The sequence below is a fragment of the Phocoena phocoena genome, chromosome 14, assembly GCF_963924675.1.
Source record: "Phocoena phocoena chromosome 14, mPhoPho1.1, whole genome shotgun sequence".
Taxonomy (NCBI): Eukaryota; Metazoa; Chordata; class Mammalia; order Artiodactyla; family Phocoenidae; genus Phocoena; species Phocoena phocoena.
Window position 1 is genome coordinate 9,681,376 of NC_089232.1, and position 12,827 is coordinate 9,694,202.

The 12,827-nt window shown below is 57.6% G+C and overlaps 1 protein-coding gene across 2 annotated transcripts in view; it reads right to left on the bottom strand.

Moving 5' to 3' along the window:
• Positions 1-2,422: 2,422 nt before the first annotated feature.
• KCNIP3 (potassium voltage-gated channel interacting protein 3) overlaps positions 2,423-12,827 on the bottom strand; it is a 72,312-nt gene continuing 61,907 nt past the window's right edge. Inside the window, exons 2-8 of one of the 2 annotated variants that reach the window (XM_065891677.1) lie at positions 10,981-11,105; positions 10,461-10,530; positions 10,131-10,201; positions 4,822-4,929; positions 3,980-4,084; positions 3,084-3,146; positions 2,423-2,581 (exon numbers count right to left, since the gene is read on the bottom strand). In XM_065891677.1, the coding sequence (XP_065747749.1) occupies positions 2,534-2,581; positions 3,084-3,146; positions 3,980-4,084; positions 4,822-4,929; positions 10,131-10,201; positions 10,461-10,530; positions 10,981-11,105 (590 nt within the window). In that variant the 3' untranslated portion in view covers positions 2,423-2,533. The remainder of the gene's footprint in view (positions 2,582-3,083; positions 3,147-3,979; positions 4,085-4,821; positions 4,930-10,130; positions 10,202-10,460; positions 10,531-10,980; positions 11,106-12,827) is intronic. The other variant, XM_065891676.1, reaches the window with a different exon arrangement.

The following is a 12,827-nucleotide window of genomic DNA, read 5'->3' on the forward strand; positions in this document are numbered from 1 at the left end:
TGGGGAACCCCTTCCTCTCCTCCCCTCAGCTTCCCACTTCTTGCCCCTCCTCTAGCATAACCCTCACTGACCCAGGAAAGGAAGATGTCTTCAGGCAAATTCTGCTTCTGCCCTGTGACCTGCACCCTCCAGCCAAGGGGACACGCAGAAACGACTTCCTGGAACCGGCAGAGAGAAGTGACTTGGGAACGAACTACAAATGGCACCTCAAGGAGTTACCCTACCTCGTGGCTCTGTGTACAGGCTGCAGGGCTGGAGCTTCTCATAAATGCTTCCCAACCGCGGGCATCTCTTCTTCGCTCCGCCTTCACTGATGGCACACTGGGAACTTGAAATTGAGTGTGGAAATCGGCAAACGCTACAATTCGGGGAATGTTAAACATTTACCAGTGTGGCCCTGGGCAGAGGCCATGCCTCATAGCAGGGATGGGAGGGGCTGGACCAAATTTCAGAGCCGGGATAAAGCCAACAAGAGTCCCTCTCCTTTGTCAAGTTTATTTTATTAAAATATACAGGACTGAATATTGGTGGGCGCTGAGAACAGGCACCACCCTCCTAGGCTGCTTCCAAGGGAGACACTTTCTGCCATGCAGACATGCGGCCAATTTGCATCCCAGAGTGGGAGCCAGACCCCTCCTGGTTGGACGTACAGCCAGTCTGGCCCAAGGCTGGGGTGGGCAGGGCATGGTGGTGACCCTCTCCTTTGGCCTTGGCCCCTGAGAAGCAAAGCCACACCAGCTGGGAGGGCTGGGCTGAGGGGGTGGGGATGGGGATGGGGGAGAATATCCCTGAGCCGGGGAAAGCTGATGCCCTCCTGGAGGAGGGGAGAGGGAGCCCCCAGTCAGACTGGAGATGGGTGTCAGTGCAACTCCAAGGGGGAGGACCACCTGTGTGTGGGTACCAAGGGGTCCCTGCGGCCGAGCCAGGCCGATCTCCATGGCCTCCGCCACCCTGCCCTTCCTCTGAGGGCCCTGTCACCCTAGGGCCAGGCCTGGGCAGAGATGGGGTGGCAGCCGATGGAATGTATGCTTTGGGAATGTTCCTGGGACGGTCCGTACTGCCTGGGGCTGGGTTTCTCCCTGGGGCGGCCTGGGCAGGTGGGAGCAGCCTCTCTCTCTCTCTCTCTCTCTCTCTCTCCTGGAAGTTTCTGTTGACCTGCCACCCGGTCTCTGGCCCCTTGGCCCTCATTGTTGGCGCTGGCTTCAGGCTGACGCCGGCCTCCATCCTCAGAGCAGAACCCAGCCAAGCAGAATCCCCGGGGTTTGTGCTTTTGAACGTTGGTGAGCTGGGATGGGCGGGGGGTGGGCTTCAAGCCCGCCACTGCTCTGAGGCACAGAACTGACTCTCCAGAGAACCCTGGGGCCACCTGATGGGGGCTGGTGGCACCCAGCCCTCAGCCCAGCAGGAGGACATGGGCTCCCCTCGTGGGCTGCGGCCTGAGCTGCTGGGGGCGTTTGTGCTTTTTGTATGGGGTTTGGGGTGAGTCTGTGTGGAAGCACGGCTACAAGGCTCCAGGACCCTAACCAGGAAGAGGGGGCTCATCCAGGCTGCTGGGCTCAGGGAGACGGGGGCCAACAGGAAAGAGGGAGGGAGAAATCCCTTCCCAGGCCTGCTCTGCCCGCCCGGGCTTCCTGGGGGCTAGGCTCTGAGCCATGTGACCTCTTCTCAGGACCCACAATGACCTGGGTGCCTGAGGGGTGCGGGCAGGCCCCCTGCTGCATCCCCACTGAGCCAGCCTGGGGGAGGGGAGGTGGAGTTGGCAGAAAGTTCCCTTCAGATTCCCCACCAAGAAACCCCATCCCCAGCTAGAAAGCCCCCTTCCTGGGGTGGAGGAGAACAGAGCTCACTGGTCCCTCACCACCGGGGCTCCCACCAGCTCCGTGGACTGGCTGGCGTCCTGGGACCCAGGGAAACGTTTCCAGAAAGCAGCTGCCTCTAATTACCAACTCTTTCCTAGTCTGAACTCCCTTGACACCCAGCTGCCCCTCCGGGGTCCTGGGGTCAGAGCCATCCTGGAAGTGTAGTCAGTGGGCAGGGAGTGGCTTGGGGAACAAGAAGGCCAGAGCAGCCTCCGGAGCCTGGCCCCTGTGTGGTGGGAAAGGAGGGTGGCAGAAAGGAGGGGCGAGTGGGCTCCCACGGGAGCAGCCTTTGCTCTAGAGACTGGACCCTCCTTGGCAGGGGAGGCAACACACAGCGGCCAGTGGCCTGAAGACATGGCTCTTTCAGCTGCTCACCCGGAGGCCTGGGAGGGGGCTGGTGGGAGCTGTGTGGCTCTCGTCACCTGGACCCAGGTCCCAGCCAGACTCAGCCCCTCCCTAACCTTTGTCCCCCCGCACCTGCGAGCCCAGAGGAAGGATGTGCATATGTGTGTGTGTGTGTGTGTGTGTGTGTGTGTGTGTGTGTGTGTGTCTGCAGCAAACTATTCACTTTGTGCAAATATATTAGAAACAAGTTTCTCCTGGAGGCTGCTCCTGGCATCTTTGGGGCAGAGGTGGTAACAGCCGCTCAGGGACACCCCTCCCCCACAAGCGTCCTAGATGACGTTCTCGAACAGCTGCATGGAACTCATGATGTTCTCGTCCTGCATGGAGAGAGGACGAGAGGCCCGGTCAGCTCCGGGCTAGCAGGGCCCAAATCCAACATCACTGTGCGCAGATTCTCGTCAGGGACCTGGAACCCTCCAGGGACTCTGCCTGTCTCACTGGGCGAAGGGGGAGCTGTCAGGCACAGCCTGTCTCCAGCCCCATGGCCTGATGGTCAGGCCGTCTGGGAGCTGTTAACTCACTGATGGACCAAGCCGTCCCGCCCCCGGCTGAGCACCCAGATGGAGGCCGGGGGCACCCGAGGGGCGGGGCCGACGGCCGAGGCCAGTGGAGGCCCAGCGTCCTGCCCCCTGAAGGCGCTCTGCATAGGAGTGTCAGCAGCAATGCCGGGGGCTCCAGGCTCCTTCCCGCAGTGTGACCCTGTCCTGAGGGCTCCACGTCTCTCCCCTCTGAGGCGAGCCGCTGAGGGACGTGTGCCCGGCTGGGCTGTGGGCTGGCAGGGGCGGCACACGGGGGTCCCTAAGCCCTGACGCCGCCTACCTTCTGACAGGTCTCCAGGAACTCATCAATGGTCACCACCCCGTCCTGATTCCGGTCCATTTTCTGCAAGTCAAGCCATGCCCTCAGTGAGTCTGTGTCCCACCGGGCCGGCCCCTGCCCCAGGCCTGAGGACGTGCCAGGGGGCGGGTGGTGGGCTCCTTCCACCCCAACCCGTCCCCTCTGTCCTCTCCCCGGGATCCAGGCCACGTAAAGTGGCCTCTCCAGCCACGCCCACCACGCAGCCGACCTCTCTGGGGTCTCCCTCCTCCCAGAGGTCTCTCTCTCTCTCTCTCCTGGAAGTTTCTGTTGACCTGCCACCCGGTCTCTGGCCCCTTGGCCCTCATCGTTGGCCTCCTCCCAGAGAGGTCCCCCACCCCCCACCCCAGCTCTCCTGGGCTCCTGCTCCCCAGAAAGCAGCCCTGTGCTCGTCGGACCCCTCACCTTGCTGACAGGCAGCCAGGGCAGGCGGAGCAGCTGCAGTCAGGATGGAGGCATGTCTAAAGGACCCCCAGCAAGTGGGAGGCGGAGCCCTGGTTCCGTCAGTTCCCATGGATACAAAGCAGTCACCCCAACCCTCTCCTGCAGAGAGGTCCCTGGCGGAGCGGGGGGCAGCTCTTGGAAGGCACAAGAACAGTGCTGGGGGGTGTCGGCGACCTTGCAGTCTGGGAGCCCCTGCCTGCTCTGAGATGCAGTTTGGCAGATCAGTGAGCGGGGATGGCTTTAATTCGCTCCCTGGGATCCGGACAACCAGCCCGATGGGGGATGCAAGTTGAACCTCCTCGTGGGAGCGGGGAGGCCCACAGAGGGGAGTGGCAGGCCCAGCACTGCCCTAAGAGCCGAAGCCCCTTCCTCCTCCAGCCACCCTTCCCCGCGCAGCCCGGGGCTGGAGCGCTCACCTGGAAGAACCTCTCCACGTGCTCCAGGGGCGCGTCCTCCCGCAGGATGGGGTAGGTGTGGCGGCCCATCATGTCATAGATGGACTTCATGATGGCCAGCATCTCCTGCAGGGGGGCCGGAGGGGCTGGCCTGAGCCTGGCTGTAAGGAGGTGGGGTGAGGGTTCGAGGGTCTGAGGGGAGGGGCTGCATCCAAGTGTGGGGGGCACCTCAGGGGCGGTGGTGAGTGAGTGGCCAGGGCTGTGGGAGCTGGAGAGAGGCGAGCTCACCCTCACCCAGTCCACTCAGCGCAAGCTTCTAACTCTCCAAGAGCAGTTGGAGCTAGATTTTTAATGCAACCTCCAGAATTTGAAACTGTAGCAACTATTTCAGAGACAGAAAAATGTTTGGGCCAGACGAAGCCAGACTGTGGGCCTGTGTGGTGAGGGACCCCCCTGCCCCCGTCTGCACCCTGCCTTAAGGGACCACACTGCTCTCCCTCAATTGGTGGGAGACAAGGCCAGCTCCCACCCCTGCTCCCAGCTTCTCCACTTGTGTCTCCCTCGGGATCTCTCCGTAAGAAAGGATGATCCAGGACACCTGTTGAACGGGATCGAGACACGTGGTGAGGGGCACCAAAGCTCCACGTCCCCTGCACCCAGGTATCCAGGCCTGAGAGCCCGGGAGAGGAGGAGAGGTCCTGGCTGCTGTCCCCTCCAAGGCCAGGCTGTGAGCTGTGTCTCTGGCCAGGGAGTGGGGACAGGAAGCCAGGGCAGCAGGAGAGAGGAGGAGAGAGGCTGGGGATATAGCGCAGTGGGGTGGGGGGCATACAGGTCACTCCCAGCCTCCCCAGCCACCCCCGTACCTCTTTGGTGATGTAGCCGTCCTTGTTAATGTCGTAAAGGTTAAAGGCCCACTTGAGTTTCTCGTGGACTGTTCCTCGCAGGAGGATGGAGAGACCAACCACAAAGTCCTGTGGAGGAAGGGGAGGGGGAGGAGTGACGATCCAGCGCTCAGATTCTATTTCCAGTTCGCGGTGTGGCTTCCACTGAAATTCACACCTGTATAGGTGAGGCACCTCCAACACAGAGCGGGCAGATGGTGTCCATCAGGTCAATACAGTGTGAGTGTGTGTGTGTGTGTGTGTGTGTGTGGCGGGGATGGCACAGTGGCTGGAACTGATCATCTCAAATAAAGACACTCAAACGTATGGTGTCTTAAACCCATTTAATGCATTGCCGCTGACAGAGAAGGCCTCGGGGTGCTCCTTTAATGAAGGGGGTGCTCTATTTTCACCTTACCAAGTGTCTGCGTGTCAAGGTGCTTAAAAACTTACAGCTTAAAAACTAAACTAACAGGGGCTTCCCTGGTGGTGCAGTGGTTGAGAGTCCGCCTGCCAATGCAGGAGACACTGGTTTGTGCCCCGGTCTGGGAGGATCCCACGTGCCGCGGAGCGGCTGGGCCCGTGAGCCATGGCCGCTGGCCCGCGTACCACAAAAAAAAAAAAAAAAAAAAAAAAAAACTAAACTAACAGTGCTCAGCTCTGGGGTCATGCCATACCTGTGTGCAGTCACAGGTGTGACAGACAGTTTATTACTAATGTGAATGAACGTTTGAATGGCTTCCGTGTGAAAACTTCAACTGTTTTGTTATAACGGTAGAAAGCAAGTCTTTCCTGCCCCTTCCGGAAGGTTTGCAGGTTAAGCCCTCCCTGCCCCATGGGGTCCTTTCAGGCTGCTCCGAAAGAAGGGGAGCAGAGAAGGGCTGTCTATGGGAGGGAATGGAGGACAAGCAGGGAGGGACAGGGCTTTGCACCAAGGGGCTTGGTCCCGCTCAAATTTTATTTTATTTATTTATTTTTAATTTTTTAGTTTTATTATTATTTTTTTTTTTTGCGGTACGCGGGCCTCTCACTGTTGTGGCCTCTCCCATTGCAGAGCACAGGCTCCGGACGTGCAAGGCTCAGTGGCCATGGCTCACGGGCCCAGCCGCTCCGCGGCATGTGGGATCCTCCCGGACCGGGGCACGAACCCGTGTCCCCTGCATCGGCAGGCGGACTCTCAACCACTGCGCCACCAGGGAAGCCCTCAAATTTTATTTTTTATCTTTTTGGCCACGCCATGTGGCTTGCGGGATCTTAGTTCCCCGACCAGGGATCGAACCCAGGCCCCAGCAGTGAAAGCACTGAGCCTTAACTCCTGGACTGCCAGGGAATTCCTCCCACTCAAATTTTAGATTTTCTGGATTAGAGGAAGCCTGTATCATGAGAAAGGAAGACTAAGGGAAACAGAGAAAAGCAGTTTGGATGAAACAAAAAATTATTCCAGGAGAAAAAAATACTTAACATAAACTATTAGATTCAGAGATTAGATATCTGGCATCCCTACAATAAGAATAGGATGCTATAAAAAAGGAATACTTGGGAACAAGAAAGAGCTCTTGGGAATTAAAAATGAGAAAGCAAAATGACAGACTCAGAAGAAGGGCTGGAAAAGCACGTGGAATCTTCCATAAAGCAGCGTGAAAAGGCAGAGCTGGAAAATAGGATAGAAAAGCGGATAATGAGAGGTCCACTCCAGAGGGACCGAAACTTGACCAGCTGGAGTTCCAGGAAGAGCCGGAGGAAACAGAGGGAAGCGTGTCCAAGAGGCAATGAGGGAAGACTGAGTGTTCAGGTCCTGCCGAGGACCTAACGATGCAGGGAAACAGCCCACGGTGTGATCTGCAGGCACGTATCACGAGACACTTCGGAAAACAGGTGCAAGGACAGGATCCTACAAGCTTCCAGAGAGGAAAACAAAACCAAACAGAAACAACAACAACAATGACAAGATCAGGTCCTGTACACAGGGTCGGGAATCAGCAGGACGGCTTCCGCCGTAGCTCCGGTCCCACACAACGGATCAAGCAAGGGTGAGAACGGAACGAAGTCCCTTCCGGGCGTTCAAAGGCTCAGAAATTACCTCCCACGTACTCTTCTGTAGGAAACTCCTGGAAGACATGCTTTTGAAAAGAGAGAGTAAAGCAAGGGAGAAGAAGATGAAGGATTCCAGAACCAGGAGACCCAAACCAGGAGAGAGGGGAAGAGGTCCCCAGAGGGCACCCAGCACCAGGATGATGGAGCTGGTCAAAGGCTAGGGAGATGCCCGTTCAGATGACTGGAGAAGGACGGCGCTGAATCACTGATGAGGTCACGGACACCAGGCAAACGACAAATCGGGACCACAGTTAACTGAAGGCAAAATAAAAACGTGTGCAGGGAAGGGGAACGTAATCACAGTTCACTGCAGGGCTCATCTGGGGAACAAATTCACATCGTGAGTAAACCGAGAGCGCTTATCCAATCTGAACTCCATCGTCCTGGAAAGCCAGGGGATGGGAAAGGCATGTGTGCAGAAGACCCAACTCCTCACCCGCGCAGGGAGTCAACGGGCAGCATCTAAAGCTGGGCAGTCGGGAAGGAGCAATAACACGATGCTGTTAGGCGACAAGAAGACAGAGTGACAATCGGCTAAAACAAGGGAGGTGGTTGCTTCTTCGGGCATATCTGGGGGGTGGTAACTGCTGTTGTCCCAAAGCACATCCTGTAAGTCTACTGGAGCCTGAAAGTCCTGTGTGTGTATAAGTGACGAAAATAAAGATATACGAAGGGAGAAACAGTGTGATATTTCTTATGTGCCTGCGTTTGAGGAATGCCACCACTGAAGCTGAGCTCGTGTATGATTTACAGAAGTAGTGAAGATTCAGAGCATCCCTGAAGCCACATCACGCCGCTTCCCTGGGGTCTGACGGGCTTTCCCAGTGGGAAGCAAAGGCTCGGACTCCTAAGCTGGGCACCAGGGAACGAGTGGCTCCCGCACAGGACCCACTCTTCCCGCGTGGGCATGGGGGAACCCCGGCACCACTGTCCTCCCATCCAGTCTCCTCAGATGCTGTGCAGCCACACTCAGCCACACTCAGGACTGTCCTTACTCGGGGTCCCTTAGCAGGTGTGTAGTATAATAGTGACGGTGCTAGGAGAGAGGTGGGTCGGAATGTCCCCTGCGAGACCACTGGCCCGTCCCCAGTCGCACACAGATGACCCCCAGTCTGGCCAGCCCACGTCCAGGTGCTTGCTGGTTCTAAATTTCCAGCCGCACACAGCACAGCTTCACGTGGGACTGTCGCTCGTCGGAGCTCCTTGGTCTCGATGCCGAGGTGTATGAAGCCCGTCATATCCACAGCCCCTGCTCTGTGCTGTCTCTGAGGGGCTCCTCAGTGACACCGGCTGGGACAGCCCAGAGTGCAGAGCAGGAGCTCAGTGTGGGGTGGGGGTGATTAGGTCACGGGGCTGCAGGCCTTCCCGAGGGCGCTGACCACAGCCATCATTTGGCCAGTGGCACGGGGAGCGAGGTACTGCAGGGGCAGGTAATGGACAGGGTAGCCGCCAGGGCTGAGGTTTGCATGTTCTGCCGTTTACTTACTCTTTCAGGTGAGGGCAGGGAAGTTACAATATTTCACCATATCAATAAACTCGAATTAATATGTATGTGTATTATCCCAAGAATATACACAAAGGATTGGGATCATTGTAAATACTGATAAGCTGACCTGACTTTCCGTTTTAAGAGCACGTTGAGAGGTTTGGTCTGAGGTAGCGAGGAGGGCTGAGTGTCTCCCCCCAACCCCTCTGGATCCTTCCTGACCACAGGGATCCCCACCCATGGTGCACCCAGGATTAGGCCCTGCCCGTTGGAAGGCCCCTGGGAGATACACGCCCCCCTCCCTTCCTGAAAAAGGCCTCCTAGAGCAGAGCATTGATATCAAGATGCCGAAGGTAAACAAACAAGAAGGTCCCCAAGGTAAACAAACCTCCCCATAAGAAATCGGAGGAATTAATTTCAAAAGGGAAAAGCATGACCTTCTGAGAAGGTGCCTAGCAGGAGGGGGTCAGCGCCAGCGCCCCCCGCACCTCCCCAAACAAAGACCCACCATCGACCACCGTAAAGGGACCATGGTGAGAGAGGCGGCCACAGGAGGGTGACAGAGACCTTTCTGACACCCGCCACTATGCGGGGGCCCTGCTAAGCTGTCTGGTCATCTGATTCCTGAACAAGAGAAACCATCACCAAAGTCCTGGTTGGGTCTGTCACACAACTGCTTCTCACACTTCATTCCCAGGAGCCTCAGGTACCTCTTAAAGGACACACAAGAAACTGGCCACAGGGGTGGGACCAGGGAAGGAAAATGAATTTTCCCTGTCTACTCCTTTGTACTGATCGGATTTTTACCACGTGCAGGCAGAACTGAAAACAAAAAGGCTGAAAACACTATAAGTTCACAAATCCACTAAGAGTGTGGCCCGGGGAAGGTGAGACCCCTGTGGTCACAGAGCTGGCGGTGGCCTTGGGCTGCCCCACCCCGGCCGAGGGTCAGTGAGTGGGCCTGCTGGAGCGATAAGGGAAGCTGAGAAGCATCTCGAGTTATTATTACCCCAGCTGGCACAGGGGCTTTCTCTCTCACTTTCCCGTCAGCCGCCCTTGGCCTTGGAAGCCGAGCTGGGGGGGTTATCGATCAAGTCCGGCTCTCAGCAAGGTTTTCCTCTCCGAAGAGGTTTCAGCTTTTCTCCTGCAGCTATTTTTAGGGGCCTGGGCTCCACAGCTGGGGCCTCAGTGGAGCCCACGTGCTGCCCGCACAGAACCCAGGCAGGGCCCTCCTGGGGGCAGGCGGCCGGGGCGGGGGGAGGACAGGCAGGCTCGCTCACAGTGCTGCTGGGACGACCCCTGAGCCTGCTCGGGCAGGGATGCTCTGCCTGTTTTCGGGCAAGGGGGTAAGTTCCAGGGCGGGGTGCCCAGATCCCCTTAGCACAGACCTCTAGTTAAACCCTGCCCCCTTTTCAAATGCAAATTCACGTTGGGTCACTACCGCCTCAGTGTGCCTTAACAGCTCCCTTGGCTTGGCGGGGCTGGAATGGAAGGAAAGGCTGAGAATACGGTAGCCAGACAGCAAAATCAAATTTCACTGACTTCGCAGTCAGGCCCAGGGCCAGCCAAGCAGAGTCCACTCGTTCCCTGGGTGACACACTGGACCGTTTACACCAGGGTCACGTCTGAGCCTCTGGCGGCCCTGAGGGGGTGGCACCGTGGCCGGGAGATGCAGGACCAGGGGACGTGGGAGGGGTCGACAGGGACCTACCTCAAAGCGGATGGCCCCGTTCCCGTCTGCATCGAAGGCGTTGAAGAGGAAGTGCGCATAGGTGGTGGAATCTGGGGAGACCAAGGGCAAGGCTGGGAGTGTCGGGCCGCCTGAGCCCCTACCCCAAGCACTCTCGGTATACTGCTGCTCAGTCCTGGGCTGGAGTCCCCCCCGCCGCCTGCCGGATAGAGGCAGCACCGGGCAAGGGATGCTGGGGAGGGTGTGTGTGGGTGAGGGTCCCCTCCCCATAAAAGGGACGCCCACCCTCTGCAGGGCTGCCACAGGGAAGCGGGAACTTTGGAGGAACTGGGGGCCTGGCCTCAGACTCACCTCCTTGAGGGAAGAACTGGGAGTAAATGAGTTTGAACGTGTCTTCATCCACCAGGCCCGTGGGGCACTCCTGCAGCAGGAAGGCACCCCTCTCAGTAATCCCAGCCACCCCCGTCCCACACCCTGACTCCACGGGGCCTGGGCTCTCTCCTCCCTCTGGCGGACACCTGCTGCCTGAGGCACCGCTGGGCTCCACCAGCCCCGTGCTGGGGAAAGCCTGGGGGGGTGGGTACGGCGGGAGGGGGTAGTGAATCCCCTCATGCCAGGTTGGTCCCTCTGCAGGTTCCTCCCCTGCACCAGCATCGAGACACACAGAAGGGGGTGTGATGCCTTCAGAACACTGACTCTAGGACCTGGCCCACCCCCCAGACAGCTCTCCCACAAAACACGAGCCCTATAAAGGCCCTGGGATATTCACTGTGCCATGGGAAGCGTCCAGAAGGTGTGCCTGCACCCTGCAGCCAGGGACAGGAAAGCCGGGGGGATCAGGGCTTCTCCTGGGGGGATGGGGGGCACTCACATTCTTGAAGCCCCTGTAGAGGGACTGCAGCTCCTTCTTGGTGAACTTGGTCTGTGCCTGCAGCTGGTCCAGCCCCTCCGGCTGGTGGCGCACCGTGGACAGCTCCAGCTCACTGTCGCTGCTGTCTGGAGGGGGATACAGACCAGGAGGGTGGAACATGCGGCCCCGCCCCATCTTGCTCCAGTGTAAGGGGTGGAGGGACTCTCTTCGAGCGACTACCATGTACAGTCACCCAGGCCGTGCACTGCACAAATGTACAGGCTACAGAGGAACAGCACACTCAGGAGTTGTGCCTCCTGGTCTCTCTGCTGCCCTGCTCCTCACAGGGAGTGGGCCCTGCCCGCTGGCCTCACCTTGAGCGTGGGATGGGGATGAGAGTTGGGAGCAGGTCTTGTCCTGGAGAGACACTGAACAAGGGGAGGTGGGAGGGAAAAAAACAGAAGACAAGCACAGGGGACCTCGACCTTCAAGATCCAATTCCTGGACCACCTCCTCCATGCGCCTCTCCCCGCCCCGATTTCCCCCAGGAACTGGGAGGGCACTCCTCTTGGGTCATCCAGCCTCACGTGCTGCTGCCCAGCCGCGCTGGGTCTGGGGCTTTTATTCACATTTGAGTAGGAGGTCAGACTTCAAGGGTCTGTAGGGCAGGGACCAGATCATTTTTTAATAACAACGCATCAAAATATTAACGAACCATGGCTACCTTTTGCAGGGGAGGTAGATTTCAGGTGATCTTTAATTTTTTACTTATGGGTTTTTGGTTTTTTTTTTTTTTACATTTTCCTAATTTATTTGAGTACGGCACATATCAAGTTTATAATATAAAACAAAGCTATAAACGAAACGGCATTGAATACCTACCCCTTGCTGAGTAGCAGGCTCACATATTATAGAACTTCCCACAGAAATGGGCAGCACCACCCCCACTGCTCTGTCACCATCCAGTCTCCCCTCTTCCCCAAGGAACTGTGAGCCCATGGTTACCTGCACGGCTGTTTGCTTGCTCCCACTGCAGGGTGAGCCCTGCAACGCAGCCTTAGCAATCAAGGCTCTGTGATGGTAGGAGCCTGGGGAAATTCTCTTCTGTGAAGTAGGAAGCAACTTGAGGGTAAGGATGGAGGGGGCGGGGAGGAGGTACTGGAAATTTAGAGAGAAGGAAGGAAGGAAACAGCTCTCTTGCAGAATGGGTGCATGGATGGACCAAGGCAACAGAGCCTGATTGCCAGGTAATTTGCAGAGAGCTCTTGAGAGGCAGTGCTCCTGGTAGAGGCCCAGGCACTGAGCTGGCCCAGCACAGGGCTCAGCCGGATCAGGCTAGGTGTGTGAGGCTCTGCAGGCCCGGGGTGGGTCATCAGGGAGGCTGCCTCACAGGGCTCACCCTGCAGCGTGCTAGACTTTGACTACAGTGATATTAAATTAGAATCTAAAACAATAAGATATATTTTAAATCCCAAATATTTGGAAATTAAAAAACACACTCTTTTTTTTGGCTGTACTGCGTGGCTTGTGGGATCTTTTTTTTTTTTTTTTTTTTTTTGCGGTACGCGGGCCTCTCACTGTTGTGGCCCCTCCCGTTGCGGAGCACAGGCTCCGGACGCGCAGGCTCAGCGGCCATGGCTCACGGGCCCAGCCGCTCCACGGCATGTGGGATCTTCCCGGACCGGGGCACGAACCCGTGTCCCCTGCATCGGCAGGCGGACTCTCAACCACTGCACCACCAGGGAAGCCCATGGCTTGCGGGATCTTAATTCCACGACTGGGGATTGAACCCAGGCCCCAGGCAGTGAGAGCGAGAGGGCAGAGTCCTAACCACTGCACTGCCGGGGGGGAAACCCATAGGTTAGAGA